General features: G+C 38.1%; 1 protein-coding gene across 3 annotated transcripts in view; it reads right to left on the reverse strand.

Annotated features, from left to right (window-relative positions):
• Positions 1-18,655, reverse strand: part of MICU1 (mitochondrial calcium uptake 1) — a 255,950-nt gene that overhangs the window by 126,480 nt on the left and 110,815 nt on the right. For all 3 annotated transcript variants that reach the window (XM_026455328.1, XM_026455329.1, XM_026455327.1), the window contains exon 6: positions 12,196-12,310. In XM_026455328.1, the coding sequence (XP_026311113.1) occupies positions 12,196-12,310 (115 nt within the window). The remainder of the gene's footprint in view (positions 1-12,195; positions 12,311-18,655) is intronic.

Here is an 18,655-nt window from a genome sequence, read left to right on the forward strand (position 1 = left end):
GCCAAAGTGACGGCTTATGCCAACATGCAATTTATTGCATAGATGTTTAGAACTAGCTACTTTAGGCTGGGTGCAGTGGTTCACGCCTATAATCCCAGGACTTTGAGAGCACAAGGCAGGTGGATCACCTGAAGACAGGAGTTCGAGACTAGCATGGCCAACATGCTGAAACCCGGTCTCTACTAAAAGTACAAAAATTAGCTGAGCGTGGTGGCAGGCACCTGTAATTTCAGCTACTTGGAAGCTGAGGCAGGAGAATCACTTGAACCTGGGAGGCGGAGGTTATTGCACCATTGTACTCCAGCCTGGGCAACAAGAGTGAAACTGTCTCAAAAAAAAAAAGACAACTAGCTACTGTAATAAAGAAATTAGATTTTTGTTACTTAACCTATGCTAATTTAAAGGACACTCTTAACATGTGAGTAAGTTTGGCATTCACCCAAAAAACTGTTTTTCAATTCAGTGTTCAAATTGAAAAATTTAGATAGTCTAATTTTCTAGCTTTTATCACGTATACATAGATAGAGAATAACTAGTCCCTTAAGACATTTAAAAATACTAAGCAGGATACTGAGAATGCCTGGAGCAACATAAAATTATGGTAAATTATGGTATTCACACTAAGTCATCATTTGGAATTTTTTTTTTTTTTTTAGACAAGGTCCTGCTCTGTCACCCAGGTTACAGTGCAGTGGTATGATCTCAGCTCACTGCAACCTCTGTCTCCTGGGCTCAAGCGATCCTCCCACCTCAGCCTCACAATTAGCTGGAACCACAGGCACATGCTACCACAGCAGGCTTATTTATTTATTTATTATTATTTTTTGAGTTGGAGTTTTGCTCTGTCGCCTAGGCTGGAGTGCAGTGGCACGATCTCGGTTCACTGCAACTGCTGCCTCCTGGGTTCAAGCAATTCTTCTGCCTCTGCCTCCTGAGCAGCTGGGATTATACAGGCATGTGCCACCACACCTGGCTAATTCCTTTTTTTTTTTTTTCTTTTTTTTTCCGAGACAGAGTCTCGTTCTGACACCAAGGCTGGAGTGCAATGGCACGATCTTGGCTCACTGCAACCTCTGCCTCTCGGGTTCAAGTGATTCTCCTGCCTCAGCCTCCAGAGTAGCTGGGATTACAGGCATGCACCACCACAACCGGCTAATTTTTGTATGTTTAGTAGAGACAGGGTTTCATTATGTTGGCCAGGCTGGTCTTGAACTCCTGACCTCAAGTGATCAGCCTGCCTTGGCCTTCCAAAGTGCTGGGATTACAGACGTGGGCCACCATGCCTGACCATCCAGCTAATTTTTGTATTTTTTGTAGAGACTGGGTTTCACCATGTTAGCCAGGCTGGCCTCAAACTCTTGACCTCAGGTGATCCACCCACCCTGGCCTCCCAAAGTGCTGGGATTACAGGTGTGAGCCATTGTGCCTGGCCTAAGTTTTGTATTTTTAAAAGAGACAGAGTTTTACTATGTTGCCAAGCCTGGTCTCGATCTCTTGGGTTCAAGTGATCTACCTGCTTTGGCCTCTCAAAGTGCTGGGATTATAGGAGTGAGCCATTGTGCCTGGCCAGAAATATTCTCAGATATTTATTTAGCCAACAAATATATATGGAATTCTTATTATATGCCAGACAATGTGATTTATCAATATCTTCTCCAAAATAGGCAGTAATCAGGCAAACCATTCAATGACAACCACTATTTCCTGCCTTGATTCCCTTTGTGTACCCTTTAAATTTCCCAACAAAACAAATAAGGGTTTGTTTTTTTATTTTTTGAGACGGAGTCTCACTCTGTTGCCCAGGTTGGAGCGCAGCAGTGCCATCTTGGCTCACTGCTACCTCCACCTCCTGGGTTCAAGGAATTCTCCTGCCTCAGCCTCCTGAGTAGCTGGGATTACAGGCATATGCCACTGTGCCCGGCTAATTTTTGTATATTTAGTAGAGACAGTGTTTCACCATGTTGGCCAGGCTGATCCTGAACTCCTGACCTCATGATCCACCCATCTCGGCCTCCCAAAGTGCTGGCATCACAGGCGTGAGCCACTATACCCAGCCCAAATAAGCATCTTTATAAGTTGTTCCAGGAACAGGTAAGCAACACCATGATAAGACGTAAGCATAATCAAACACTGTTAAGCTGAGGGTTTAAATGAAAGGTCCAGCTATACAGATGGATGAATACATTTGATTCCAGTCTCGCTTCTAAGAGGCAGACAATGTGAAAAAGTGAGGCTCACAGACCAGAAGTAAACATCATCTTTAAACATCATCAATTATTGAAGGCTAAATTTCTTCAGAGCCATCCCAACCATCAGTAGAAGAGAAACAGGACAGAGCAGAGGCTGAGGAAGATACAATAAGTGAGAAGAGTTCTAAGGAACTGGGATAAGGGCAAGTCTCCACAGTTTGCTCTAGGGTAATGAAGGGGAGACTATAGCAGAAAGACCCACTGAGGTCCACTTGACACTGTAATCAATGGTATAGTGATAGATGGGTGCATGGGTCTCCTTTCTACCTAGAAGGAACTCAGAGAAGCCACATCTTAAATATGCTTTCATTCAAATATTTTTAGAATTACTACTAGCTAAACACAATATCAGGTACTCTGGAAATACAAAGCCATATGACATAGTTCCCACTTCAAGATACTATTTAGTGATGTCCTATCCACTGCCTAAGTTTTCTTCTTACTTAGAGATTCTTTTGAATTAACAAGGACTTTCATGTAAATATTTCTGTAGCTGTTATGGGATACCATCATTCATTCATGATTTAATGTGAACACTGCTTTTAAATTATGACAAAAAATAAAATCCTAGTTGAGATATCCTAGGAGAAGGATAATTTTGATTGGACAAGTCAGATGAGGAGAAGGAATACGTTTACATGTTAGGTCAGTTTCTAGAAGGCAGAGGATTCAGCCTGTTTTGAAGTTTTACTACCGTCTACTTTCTCCCACTGATAAATGAGGCCTAAGAAAGAAGGAAGCCTGGGCCGGGCACAGTGGCTCACACCTGTAATCCCAGCACTTTGGGAGGCCGAGGTGGGCGGATCACCTGAGGTCAGGAGTTCAAGACCAGCCTGGCCAACATGGTGAAACCCCATCTCTACTAAAAGTACAAAAATTAGCTGGGCGTGGTGACGTGCGCCTGTAGTCCCAGCTATTCGGGAGGCTGAGGCAGGAGAATGGCTTGAACCCGGGAGGCAGAGCGTGCAGTGAGCTGAGATAGTGCCATTGCATTCCAGCCTGGGTGATAGAACAAGACTCTATCAAAAAAAAAAAAAAAAAAAGAAAGAAAGAAGGAAGCCTTCGGATTTATTCCCTGCTTTCCCATTAGGCTTTCCTGTCTGAGAGCCTAAGGAGCATAGAAGGAGAACCAAGGGCAAACCTCCTCTCTTTTGTATCTCCCATCTGATCCTCAGATACCACAAGGAATTGATTCCATGGAAAAGTCACAGAAAGCTTTACAGGGCGACATATGCTATTCAAGAGAGGACAAAATTTATGTGGACATAATTCTGGTGGCAGTATCAGCCCATATAGCATACTCCTGACTACCTTGTTCCATACTCCTTTCTTTTTAGAGCATAGCCCCATCTTGACTATTTGTATTAAAAGGTAGGGCTCCAGAGATCACGTGTCCCTAACCATATTTCCGTAACATTTTAAATGAATATTAGAATTTTATTACATTATGAGAATATTATTTTCAAAACAATAAGGCTGTACTGATTCAAATAAAACACAAGTATGAAAGGTTAATAAGGAGAACCTCAGGGTAAAAAATTATAAAATCTCCCTCAAGATACAGTCAAAATACATTTAGATCTTATTTTTTTTATAAGCCACAATTTGCTTCTTTGCCTTCTCTGTTCTCTGCTTAGCCTTGAACAAATCACAGGCAATTATTCCCAAGGGATAAATTTCCTTTTTCAGATTAAAAAATATTTAAATATTCTAGTATAGTCACAAGCAGATATGAGAGATTAAACACAATTGCCACTTCTTTCTTGCTTGAATGAATTCAACATCATCTATAAATGATATATTTCAAAGCATTATTTTAATGTTTTGACAGAAGCTGCATTATTATAACACCAATGAATTAACCACAAAAACAGGTTATGCCAGAGAAGGAAGTTATTGGTAAATAACACACTGTGATACTTTTGGCCTTACAACATGCAAATGAGCATTTCAGAAATTCTAAGCACCTCCATAGGCTAAAATAACACTGAAAAAGATTAGCCTTTCACCTTCTTAATCTTATTCTTCATAACATCAATTTAGCAATGGCAGATAATTTCCAGACATAGAAATTATGAAGATAATAGCTAAACCAAATTTTCTATGTAACTTCCCCAACTCTGTTGTCCCAGTAAGAAGGATTTATAACTGCTTTATACCTGTTGATACATCTCAGCTGTTAGGCCTTGCCCATATTTTTCAATATATCACTTGACCTGAAAAACTTATTTTCCATCTAAAACTTTTACAACATTTTCATTAGATAGAGTGGCACTGATCAACACCACACTTTCCAAGTCACATACACTTTGTGATCTGCTCTTGACTTCAGTATGGCAAGAGAAATAAGATAATATACAACCTCACTTGAATGCTTTCTAGTACCTCAAAAGGCTTGTATATTTGTTAGAAAGATACATCATAATGAGGATGTGGCTTAATTTTCAGTAAATCAAATCTGGCTATTGTGAAAACACTTAATTCAATTTCTCCACTGACTCTCTGAAAACTAAAGAGATAATCCAAATGAGAATACAATGAATTATGCCAGATTTTCATTAGGTCTGCCTCCAAACTTTAAAGCCCCGGGTACCAAACATTTTTGCTTTGATTTTTCTGGTAGGTTTTCAAAGATTAATAGTAAAGTAAACAGTAAGGAAGTTGCTTAATGATAAACTATTGTATACATATATGTGTGTGTGTGTGTGTGTATATATATATATATATATATTTTTTTTTTTTTTTTTTGAGACAGACTCTTGCTTTGTTGCCCAGGCTGGGGTGCAGTGTCGTGATCTCAGCTCACTGCCGGATCACTAACCTCAGCCTCCCAGGTTCAAGCAATTCTTGTTCCTCAGCTCCCAAATAGCTGGGATTACAGGCACTCACCACCATACCCAGGTAATGTTTGTATTTTTAGTAGAGACAAGGTTTCACCATGTTGGCCAGGCTGGTCTCCAATTCCCGACCTCAAGTGACCTTCCCACCTCAGCCTCCCAAAGTGCTGGGATTACAAGCATGAGCCACTGTGCCCAATTATAAATGTTTTATTATTGCCTCCCATCAAGCTATCTATAATTGTTTTCATGTTATCAGCCCACAGGGTTAATAACTTTAGATCGAACGTATATGAAAACAAAGAACACACAAAGATATTTCATAATTGTCAATGGCCAAGGGCCAAATTCTAAGTTATATTACCATTACCTAGTGAATCTTAGCATTAGTAAGAACGATCCAAGTCAATAAATAATATTTAGCATTCCAAAGAAATTCTGATAACCCTTCTCCATATCTAGTTATGCAGAAAAATCTCTGACTTCTGTGTAGAAAATTTAAGACCATCAGCTAATGTTCCAGTTGGTTAGTGCAGAGAAGTAAGCTACTAATAATCATGCTTGTTTATTCCCACTCAATTCTTATTAACCTACCTTAAGGATCAGCAGTCCTTGGAAATTATTTAATAATAATTATTAACAGTCTCTTCATCTTGCCTAGAATGAATCTGAATTCATTTTATTAATGAGTAGTTATCTAGTAAATACTTAACATTCTATTTAATATGGATGCTATGGCTCATGCTGAAAATTCAAGTTCATCCATCAAAGCTGATCAGAGAGATAGAGTTTAAAGCAATAGAATGTATGAGTTAGGAGTAAAGAGGGGATACAAATATATGAATTCTGAATTATCATAAGAAACCAAGCTTGTTTGGGAATAGATTAATTAAAATACACATTTTTCTCATTTCACTGGTACTAGCTACAGACTGAAGACATCAATAGCTATAAGGACTATTCTAAATTTAGGATATCAACAGCAAAGTAGAGTCTTAAGTTTGCTAAAGTTTTTTTTAAAAAAATGAAATGAAAAAAACAACATATGTTATATTCTTGCTCTGTTACCTTGCCACTATGCTTAATATAGACATGTCTGTAGTGAATATCATTACAAATTTATAATCAGTCTTGCAGCTTATATTCTAAATTGGAAAATGGACAATAACAGTATAAAAAATAAATTATATGGAATGTTAAATAGTGATATGTGCCAAGGAGAAAAAATAAAGAAAGAGGTTTAAGAGGTGTGTGTTGTATGAGTGAAATGGGATAAAAGGTGTTTCAACATGTAGGTTGGCCAAGGAAGGCCCATTACCCGAATCACATACAGAGAAAGTAAGAAATTCATGCCACTGCTTATTGTAAGCACAAGATATTTCCGCCAGATTGATTGTTATTCTATGTGTCCTGAAACTCTTATTTAGAAAAACCAAACTTCCGAAAAGTTTAAATAAGAGGAATTAACTCTAATGGAAGAAATTATATTGCATAACATGCTTTCTTTAGAAAATCAGCTTTCTTAATTTTATTTTTAGTCGAGAAAAAAACCCAGATGATTTCCTATATGTAGTTGTTGACTTTTATTTTAGACAACATAGTAGTTTATAAGCTACTTTGAGGATTTAAGTTTCAATCCATTAGGGCACAGTGTTCATATTCCTCAAAATGATGGCGATTTCTTGAACACCTGTGAGTCCATTAACTTTGTTTTGTTGTTGTTGTTGTTGTTGAGTCAGTCTCGCTCTATCCCCCAGGCTGGAGCGCAGTGGCACAATCTCAGCTCACTGCAACCTCCGCCTCCCAGGTTTAAGCAATTTTCCTGCCTCAGCCTCCCCAGTAGCTGGGACTACAGGTATGTACCACCATGCTCGGCTAATTTTTGTATTTTTTAGTGGAGATGGGGTTTCGCCATGTAGGCCAGGCTGGTCTCGAACTCCTGACCTCAGGTGATCCGCCCACCTCAGCCTCCCAAAGTGCTGAGATTACACGCATGAACCACCGCGCCCAGCCTGAGTCCATTAACTTTGAATGAAAACAGCTCCTGAGAAATATGGTGGTCCCACAGCAACTGGCTGATGCCCTTTGCACTGTTCTAGCTGGTTTTCTGTGGCCCTGCTATCCACCAGAGTAATAGATGAACGCATATGCTAATGTACTTTCCCTATTCCCAAGCCACTGCCTGGCAAAGCTTTTCCTTAGGGCACTGGGTGCCCTCTCACAGACGACTTGGGAACAATTTAGTGTATTCAGATTGTAATGATCCCTTGTTACCCACAAGAAAGGAGATGCACTGAGTGCCTCATTTCCTGTCATCCTAGCGGCAATCTGAACATGGGAAAGAACTGATCTCAGGGTCATTTCCCGTATTTCTCCCCGTCTTGTTATAATAGATAAAATAGACAATACAGTGTGCAAAACTCAGATTGCAAGAATGCTTGAACTGCCCACTATCTACAGAAGAGTTTATGACCAGCCTTTCTGTAGTCCAGCCTTAGAGAAAGAAGCAGCACTAAAGTTATAGCTTAACACTGCTGAATATGTGACCACAGCAGTAATGTCAAGTGACAGGAGCCCAGATGCTGGGGTTGGCCTGGGTTCAAATCCTAAACTGTCTCCTTACTCACTGTGGGTCTAGGGACAGGTTCTTTAACTCTCTGTATGCCTCAATTTCCTCATTTGTAAAATGAAAGTAACAATAGTATAAACATTACAGGGTTGATGTGAGGTAAATATATCACTGGAGTTTCAGAGGGAGAAGAAGGGAGATCATAGAAAAAGTATTTGAAGAAACGTATAAAGGCACAGGTATAAAAAGCTCAAACAAAGACAAGAAACATGAAGAAAACTGCATCAAGGCACATCATAATTTAAAAGAACATGTGCCAAAAATAAACGAGTGGTTCTCACACAGGGATGATTCTTCCCCACCCCCAGCACATAGGCGACATTTAGCAATATCTGGAGACAGTTTTGCTTGTCATAGCTGGGGCAGGGTGTAGGCTGTGCTACTGGCATCCAGCAAGTAGAGGTCAGGAATGTTGCTAAATATCCTAAAGTGAACTGGACAGCCCTCACAATAATGAATTATCCTGCCCAAAATATCAACAGTGCTAAGAGTGAGAAATCCTAAAGGCATGTTATAATCAAATGTTTAAAACCAGTGGTAAAATCAGGCAAGAGAAAAAAATAAAAGGCATCCAAATAGGAAAATAAGAAGTCACATTATCTCTTTGCTGACAATATGATTCTATACCTAGAAAACCCAAAATACTCTGCCAAAAGGCTCTTAGACCTGAAAAATGACTTTACTAAAGTTTCAGGATACAAAATCAATGTACAAAAATCAGGTTGAAACCCCATCTCTACTAAAAAATACAAAAATTAGCCAAGCACAGTGGTACATACCTGTAGTCCCAGCTACCTGGGGGGCTGAGGCAGGAAAATTGCTTAAACCTGGGAGGCGGAGGTTGCAGTGAGCTGAGATTGTGCCACTGCATTCCAGCCTGGGGGATAGAGCTATGATTCTAGACATCAGCTTTGGGGCAAAATTTATGAGTTATTCCCCAAAAGCAATTTCAACAAAGGCAAAAATTGACAAGTGAGACCTAATTAAACTAAAGAGTCTCTGCATAGCAAAAGAAACCATCGACAAAGTAAACAAACTACAGAATGGGGGAAAATATTCACAAACTATGCATCTGACAATGGTCTAATATCCAGAATCTATAAGGAGCTTAAATAACTCAACAAGCAAAAAAACTAATAACCCCATTAAAAGTGGGCAAAGGACATACATGAATAGATCCTTCTCAAAAGAAGACACATAAGCAGCCAACAAACATGAAAAAATGCTCAATATCACTAATCATCAGAGAAATGCAAATCAAAACTACAATGAGATGCCATCTCACACCAGTCAGAATGGCTATTATTATTATTATTATTGAGATGGAGTCTTGCACTGTCTCCCAGGCTGGAGTACAGTGGAGTGTAATCTTGGCTCACTGCAACCTCCACCTCCCGGGTTCAAGCGATTCTCCTGCCTTAGCCTCCTGAGTAGCTGGGATTACAGGCACCCGCCACCACACCTGGCTAATTTTTGTATTTTTTTTTCAGTAGAGATGGGGTTTCACCATTTTGGCCAGGCTGGTCTTGAACTCCCGACCTCAAGTGATCTGCCCACATTGGCCTCCCAAAGTGCTGGGATTACAGGCGTGAGCTACCATGCCCGGCCCAGAATGGTTATTATTAAAAACACAAAAGATAAGAGATGCTGATGAGGTTCCAGAGAAAAGGGAATCCTTATACACTGTTGGTGGGAATGTAAATTAGTTCAGCCACTGTGGAAACCAGTTTGACAATTTCTCGAAGAAATAAAAACAGAACTACCATTCGATTGAGCAATCCCATTACTGGATATATATCCAAAGGAAAATAAATCGTTCTACCAAAAAGATACATGCACTCGTATGTTCATCACAGATTTATTCATAATAGCAAAGACCTGTTATAGGTCTCAACCTATAATAGGAATCAACCTAGGTGCCCATCAGTGGTGGACTGGATAGAGAAAATGTGGTACACAACACTATGGAATACTACATAGTCATGAACCAGAATGAAATAATGTCCTTTGCAGCTACATGGATGTAGCCAGAGGCCATTATCCTAAGTGAATTAACACAGAAACAGAAAACCAAATACTGTACACTCTCATTTATAAGTGGGAGCTAAACATTGGGTACATGTGGACAGAAAGATGGGAACAACTGACACTAGGGACTACTACAGAGGGTAGAGTGGGAGGGGGACAAGGGCTGAAAACCTACCTATTGGGTACTATGCTCACTATCTGGGAGATGAGATCATTCATACCCAAACCTCAGCATCACCCAATATCATGTAACAAGCTTGCACATGTACTCTCTGAATCTAAAATAAAAGTTGAAATTATAAAAACAAAAAAGCAAACAAAACAAAACAGTGATAAAGAGAGTCTTAAAATCATACCCTGATTCTATTTTCTTCATTCCTGACAAATACAGAAAGTAACTTACCCAGTAAGTACTTTATTGTAAATCACTCACCACATTCAAACTAGGAGTTGAGCACCATGAAGTAAATGTGCTGGGAATGGCAGAGCTACTTGGAGGAGTTTCTAGAACCCAAGGGTCATTGTGACTTTTTAAAAACATGCTTTTAAGCGGTTAAGGGAGCTACACGATGTACCAGGTACTCTGAAGGTTTTGTTCTGTGTTCCTTCTGACATTTGGAAAGAAACGAAGGTAACAGGACTAAGCAGTGGATACAAGTTCAAAGCTTATTTCAGTTCAACAAATATTTGCTAGAACTACTTACAAGTACACATTACATACCAATACAGGTCTCTTCATTTAATGCCATAGTCTTTCTGCTACATCATGCCTATTTGCTGTATAATAAATTCTGTTCAAAGTCACAAAAATGTTTTAAAGATTCCCACCAATTTATTTTTTTTAAAAAGATAAGGTTTATGGATCTTTAAAAATCAGACACAAAGTAACATGTTTTGACAGAATAAAAAAATAAAAACCAAGACAGATTTCCACTAAATACTAGGCACTAAACTATTAATAGCTACTTTATATTCATGATGTCATCATTCTCAAATAATTTGGGTTTGATATTATTATCCTCTTCATTTTACAGACAAAACAGAAGAACAAATCAATTGTCTTCCCGCGAATCACAAGCTAAGAAATGGTGGGGCTAGGATCTGAACTAGAGATGCTTTTGAAAGCACATTATGATCTTAAGTTGTATGTTGCTGGAGTCATTTTGGATTTTCATAACAAATCAGTGTGTGTTTTCATTGCCAGGGTACTGCTCCACCGTATGAATTTATTCAGACATTTTGGTGTCCCAAAGTCAGCTGTGGCAAGGCATATATATATATATATATATATATTTCCTTGTCAATCCTTGCACAGAGGAGTAAGAATGAAAGTGGTCACAGTCATGGCAGGACATGTATATGCCACTTATTAAAAACTATCTTCTAGTAGCTTTATGTTTACAGATGGCTGGCTTGGAGAAGGTGAAAAAGAGATGGTTATTTTTTTTGGTATGTCCCAGACCAAAAAAAAAAAAATTGAAAATCACTTCTTTCAAACATACAAATCTGAACTCTGGTTCACCTTAGGTAAATTTTAATAGACTACACATGGAGAGCTATGAACACAACATTTTGTTTAGTTTTTCCGAATGGTTAAAAAAAAGTCACACCAAAAAGAAATAAAATTAAAAATCACTTAGAGTAGCATACTAATCAACAAAGCTATTGATACTTTTAAAAAACCAGGAACTCCTCAGTCCTCTAAGTGAGTCAAAATTGAGTTTTGTGTCTTCAGAAATATTCCTCCAAGGTTAAAAAACGAAGACAACTCAATTAGGTCAACCAAGCCAATTTCTTTTTTAGTAGAGGAAATGATAGATCAAAATATGTTTTATTGGAGAAGCAGTAAGTTAAGGAAGGATATAGTAGTAGGCAATACATGACTCACCTCGACAGAATACAGAGTTACACACAATTAAAGGTAGATGTCACTTCTTAGTTTTTTTGCTGCTGTTGTTTTCGAGACAGGGTCTCACTCTGTTGCCCAGGCTGGAGTGTGGTGGCATGATCTCAGCTCACTGCAACCTCTGCCTCCAAGGCTTAGGTTATCCTCCCACCTCAGCTTCCTGAGTAGCTAGGACTACAGGTATGCTTTTGTAGAGATGGGGTTTCACCATGTTGCCCAGGCTGGTCTTGAACTCCTGAGTTCAAGTGATCTGCCCACCTTGACCTCCCAAAGTTCTGGAATTACAAGTGTGAGCCACTGTGCCTGGTCATTTTGTTTTGTTTTGTTTTGTTTTTAACTTTACTTTGATACTTTAGTTTTTTCTTTTTTCTGACTCTCTCAGGTGGTTCTATACACAAGTTATAGTAAATTAAAAACAAATGAAATTTTATGTAACTTATAATTCATTAACTCTACCAATATGTCTTGTTTTATAAACATATAAACAATTATGTTTATAGTCCTGTATCCACTGTACAAATGGAAAAAGAAAACATTTATACTTACTGGAAAGAACAGTTGTAAGGAAAATGTAGTCTGAAAAGGATATGAGCCCACATTCTCCAAGGGTGTAAAATATACTGCCTTCATCAGCAAATTTTTCTCGTTCCTGGGAAATTTTCTATAAAATGTATGGGTTCCAACAAAAGACAAAAATATATAAGTGAATTAGAATATAAATAGTAAGAGATGAATCACCATTTATCTGACAGTTTTATGCTATTTACCATAAGCATTTCTCTGATGGCCATTCAAAATCAATGGATCCTTTACAGTTTTCAAGATGATGAAAATTTCAAGACAAAAATTATGTTTTCATTTTAACACTGGTTCAATATGAACATTAGAAAATAATTTCAACGTTAGAAGCCTCTGCCATTGCACATATACAGGCCCACTTCAGAACAGGTTTTGTTTCTTAGTTTGAAAAACAATCCGCCTTCTTCTACAGAGGTATAAGTGGAGTAAACAAATAAACAAACAAACACATGAAAAAACTAAAAGGAAATCAGTTTTGTCCAAGAAAAACTAGACTGATAGTGATAAGAAAGAAGTGAGCAACTATTTCCGAGGCCTATACAAATGCTCAGAAAACCAATTTCTGAAGTACGAATTTTACTTTATAACCCCAAGAATCTTAGCTTCAGAATACACAACAGTATGCAGAGTGAACAGCGTCTCTGAAATACAATGCCACATCAGTTGTGCACACTTTCGGCACGATTTAATCATACCTACTGTTACTTTAATGGAGGCTCCTAAATTTCAGCTATTTGATGAAACTGTCTCCTACAACTTGGTTTTTACTCTAAATATATATTTCTTTTCTTTAATCTATAAATCTCACAAAGAAAGTTAGTTCTCAGCTGTGGTAACTGTCCGCCTGGCAAGTGGTCTCTTCCTGGGTGTTTAAACAAACTTACTCTATTTTCTGAATTCTTAGCCAAAGCATAAACTTAGTTGTGACATTGAATATATTTTCAAAAACTGAAAAGGATCCACCAAAAAGTTAGACTTGAAACTAATTTCCACAAGTTCTAGACCACCAAAAATATTTAAGGAATTATTCTGAGTATAAAAAAATAGATTTAAAAAACCCAAACCAATAAAGCACAATCAAAGTAATAATGTCATGCAAGCATAAAGTAAGAGGCAGCATTGCAGGCATAACTTCAAGAGGAGTATCATGAAAACTAAACCAACAAGCACCATCACACCAGCATCCAGTTACACAACTATCCAATGGGTTACCTCTGTCTAGTGGAGATCCCATCATAAACCACAAAGGAAAGAAAACTGGTTAACCAACTGAAAATGCAAGTACCACACGAATCATCATGAAGTCAGTTTGCATGATCTTCTCAATAAACTCATTCAAAATAGCCTCTACTAGATTTACTTGTTCATAAGAGACAGTAGCTATGGACAGCGTAAAGTCCATAGGTGAACACCAATAACACAGTACTAGGTTTTGATGGCACTTCTACTTAGGAGAACTTTGCTGACTTCTTTTGTGGCTGACAGAAATCATAGTCCTGCTTGATAGCATTTAGAGATTACTTATTTCGGTTGACAACAAAAATGAGCATAGTCCAGTATGTTCTTATTAAGGTCAGATCTCATACCACACTTGATGTTCTACCAAGAGACTGAACAGAAATTTCAGACAAAAAAAAGCTACTGGATGAGAACTAGAACAGCAAAGTCTTCCACCAGGAAGTTAGTATTTAAATTTCTCAAAATAAAAGAAAAAAAAAATAGTTGCACTTTTTACGTTACCCAAGGTACTGCAAAGGCAAAATATGTGAACAGGAAAAAATACTACAAAATGAGAATAGGTCCCCAAAGGCTGACCATTACCAGCCATAACAATATATGTGTATAGAAGCTAATAATAATAATGATGTAATAAGCTTATGGGGAAATTGCTATAATTAAAATAAATAACATAGTGGAAGCTACAGGTTGAGAAACAGACAAAAGTCTAAGGATAGAGTGAAATGAGGAAGCTAAGTCAAAGAAGCATACCTAACATTCCTTTTCTAACAATCATCTGGGCCATGCTGATGCTGAGAAGGTAACACAAGGACAAATCTAATTTTGTTGGTAACAAAATTTAAGTTTGATATAACTTCAAACTGACAGAAAGGTTGAAAGATTAGTATGAAGTACTATTATATATTTTTTACCAATTCACCAACAGTTTACATATTACACAATTTGCCTTGTATTTTTTCAGTGTGTCACTTTGAAAGTAAATTGAAGACATCATGTCCCTTTATACTTAAGTACCTCAGCATAGATTTCCTAGGAACAAAGACATTCTCTAATGTTCACAATCCCAAACGTTGAAATCCCCAAAGAACAAAATTTCTAAAGCCTAAAATCCCCAAAATGTAATTCTGATACATAATTTATAGCACAGTATACATTTAATAAAACCAGGAAATTTAGTATTGATTCACATACTATTATCTAATTCAGTCTTTTTTTTTTTAGATGGAGTCTCGCTCTGTCACTCAGGCTGGAGTGCAGTGGCGTGATCTCAGCTCACTGCAACCACTGCCTCCTGGGTTCAAGCCTCAGCCTCCCGAGTAGCTGGGATTACAGACACACACTACCACACCCGTCTAATTTTTCTATTTTTAGTAGAGACGGGTTTTGCCATGTTGGCCAGGCCGGTCACGAACTCCTGGCTTCAGGTAATCCATCCACCTTGGCCTCCCAAAGTACTGGGATTACAGATTTAAGCCACTGTGCCTGGCCAAATCCAGTCCATTTTCAAATTTAGCAAACTGTCCCAATAATTTCCTTTATAGCTACTTTCACCCTGATCAAGGATGTAATCCACAATCATAAACTTTGTTTAGTTATCATGTTTTTTCATCTCCATTAATAGGGAACAGCCTTTCTTTGTCCTTCATTTTTTCCTGTAGAGGTTTATTGGTTTTGATTGTGATAAATTCACCATTTTAACCATTTAACCACACAGTACGTGGGCCTGTTAGGTTTGGCTTCTTTTACTGAACATAATGATTTTTAGGTTCACCATGTTGTAGCATGAATCAACATTTAATTCGTTTTCATTGCCAAATAATATTCCACTATATGGGGTGCTGATCATAATCACCCCAAAATACACACTGAACACCATAATCCCAAATGTTGAAATCCCCAAAGATCAAAATCCCTAAAGTCTAAAATCCTAATTTTGGAAAAAATAAAAATTCTTTAAAAATATTTGCTTACATTTTTAAAGGGGATTTGAGAAACATAAAAATGTGACAGAAGACTTTGAGCAGAACCACCATGTTCATAAAGAAATGGCTCAAAGGGGAAATGTATAAATGCCTATCACTACAGTTTGTAATTGTATGTGCCCCAGCTTTATAGCTGCAGTCATCTGAAATACCCTGAGAACAAACCTAAGTCTTTTGATGAGATCAATTAAAAACCACAATGGGTCATCATTGCATACACAGTTGCCCAAAGCGCTGAGATCTTGAGAAATTTTATCTTTCACAAATGCAGAGGTACAAAAAAGGTCATTTCTTCATTTACTGAGGAAGTTTCAACGTTTTTACATAAACGCACAATGCTTACACACAATCAATGCTGTGATAATACACTTTCCTGAAATCGAATTTCTGATATCCAAAGCAGCAGGAGAAAAGTCTGCCCCAGCTCTCACAGAGACCCATTTGTTGTCTCCAGACCCCTAGCTGATTGGATGGTGCCCACCAACATTGAGGGCAGATTGTCCCCATCTAAATCCAATCAGAGTCACACACTAATCTCCTCACCCTAACAGAAACACCCAAAATAATGCTTTACCAGGTTTCTAGGTATTCCTTAATCTAGTCAAGTTGACATTTAAAATTACTGATACCTAAAATTAAGTCCACAAGTTCACCCCTTGTCAATCTGGAATCCATACACAGCTCCTTTGTTTTTGTTTTTGTTTTTTTTTTCAGACAGAGTCTTGTTCTGTCACCAGGCTGGAGTGAAGTGGCACAATCTCTGCTCACTGCAATCTCTGCCTCCCGGGTTCAAGCGATTCCCCTGCCTCAGCCTCCCAAGTAGCTGGGATTATAGGTGCCTGCCACCATGTCCGGCTGATTTTTTGTATTTTAGTAGAGATGGGGTTTCACCATATTGGCCAGGACGGTCTCGATCTCCTGAACTCGTGATCTGCCCACCATGGCCTCCCAAAGTGCTGGGATTACAGGCATGAGCCACCACACCCAGCCCCCATACACAGATCCTTAAGCTATACTTAACTCCCAAATAAAGATAACAAGGTAACAAGGAATTTTGATCTTTTGAGATTGTGTCTTTTGAGATTATGATCCAAATCCCATTGTATGTATATACCACAGTTTATCTATTCATATGCTCAAAGACATTTAGGTTATTTCCACCTTTTGGTTATTCATGTACGAGTATCTGAGTACCTGTTGTCAATTCTTTTGGTATGTACTAAGGACAGGAATTGCTGGGTCATATGGCCGCTCTATATTTTTGGTGTTCATTTTGTTTTGTTTTGAGATAGTGTCTCACTCTGACACCCAGGCTGCAGTGCAGTGATATGATCCTGGATCACTGCAGCCTCGCCCTTTGGGGCTCAGCTCAGGTGATCCTCCCATCTCAGCATCCCCAGTAGCTAGGACTACAAGTACATGTCACCATACTCGGTCAATTTTTGTTATTTTTTGTAGAGATGGGGTTTTGTCATGTTGCCCAGGCTCATCTTGAACTCCTGGAGTTAAGCGATATGCGTGCCTCAGTCTCCCAGAGTGCTGGGGTTACAGGCATGAGCCAACATGCTCAGCTGGTTGTTTTTTGTTTAAGACAGGAGGAGGTTGCTCTGTTGCACAGGATGAGATGTAGTGGCACAATCACGGATCAGGGCTGCATCCTTGACCTACTGGGCTCTAAGCAATCCTTCCACCTCAGCCTTCCAAAGTACTGGGCCTACAGCACCATTTACATTCCCATAAGCAATGTAAGAGGATTCCACATTCTCCACATCCTCACCAGTACTTCCTTTCTTCTTTTATTAAAAATTATAGCCATCCTCATGGATATGACATGGTATCTCATTGTGATTTTTATTTACGTTCGCCTAATACCTAATGATGCTCAGCATCTTTTCATGTGCTTGTCGACAATTTGTATATCTTCTTTGGAGAAATGTCTATCCAAATCCTTTGCTCATTTTTGAATTTGTTATTTCTCATTTGGTTGTTGAGTTCTAATCTAAGTTCTTTACATATTCTGGATACTAGATCCTTATCGTATATATATTTGCAAATATTTTCTCCTATTCTGTGTGTTGCCTCTTCACTCTTGATAATGTCCTATGATGCAGAAAAGTTTTAAATATTGGTGAAGTCCAATTTATCTATTATTTGTGCTTTTGATGTTATATTTAATATTTCATTACCAATCCAAGGTCACGAAGATTTACCCCTAGTTTTCTACTGAGGGTTTTACAGCATTTGCTTTTTTTTTTTTTTTTTTTTAGGTTATTGATCCATTTTGAGTTGAATTTTGTATATAATGTGAAGTAGGGGGTTCACCTTCATTCTTTTGTATGTGAGTATCTAGTGGACCTCATACCATTTGTTGAAATGGTATGACCTTTTACCACTGTCTTGACATGCTTGTTGAAAATCAATTAACTACAGATGTGTGGGCTTATTTCTGGACTCTCAGTTTTCTTCCATTGTCTGTGTTTATGCCAGTACCAAATCGTTTACATTTTTGTAATTTTTAAAAAATTGCAGTAAAATGCATACAACAAAATTTGCCACTATAAACATTTTAAAGCATAAGTCTCTTCAGCTCTGCGCATTTTTTTCATTCTTTTTCCTCTCTGCCTCAGACTAGATAATATCAATTGACCTATATCTTCAAGTTCACTAATTCTTTCTTCAGCCTGCTCAAGTTAGACGGTTGAATCCCTCTAGTCAATTTTTTGACTCAGCTCCTGTACTTTTCAGTTCCAGAACTTCTATTTGGTACCTTTTAAATAATTTATATGTATCTATCGAAATTTTCTGTTAGTTCATACATCATCCTCCTCTTAGCTACTTAACTATACTTTAGACAGTTGATCTAAAGTCTTTGAGTAGTACGTATAATGTCTGTGCCTCCTCAAGGATACTTCCTATTTTTTTTTTTTTCTGTGATTGGGCTGTAATTTGTTGTTTCTATGTATACATAATTTCTTGTTGAAACTGGACATTTTGTATATTATAATGTGATAACTCTCGAAATCGCATTCTTCCCCTTCCTCAGGATTTGTTGTTGCTACTTACTGGGGGTTATATTTGTTTGTTTAGTGACTTTATTAAACTCTTCTTGTAAAGATTATATTCTTTGTCACATGTTGTCACTCAAGTCTGTTCACCTTAGTGAGCAACTAGTGATTTGACAGGTTTCCTTAAATGCCTGGAGCCAA

Source organism: Piliocolobus tephrosceles, chromosome 9 (genome assembly GCF_002776525.5).
Source record: "Piliocolobus tephrosceles isolate RC106 chromosome 9, ASM277652v3, whole genome shotgun sequence".
Taxonomy (NCBI): Eukaryota; Metazoa; Chordata; class Mammalia; order Primates; family Cercopithecidae; genus Piliocolobus; species Piliocolobus tephrosceles.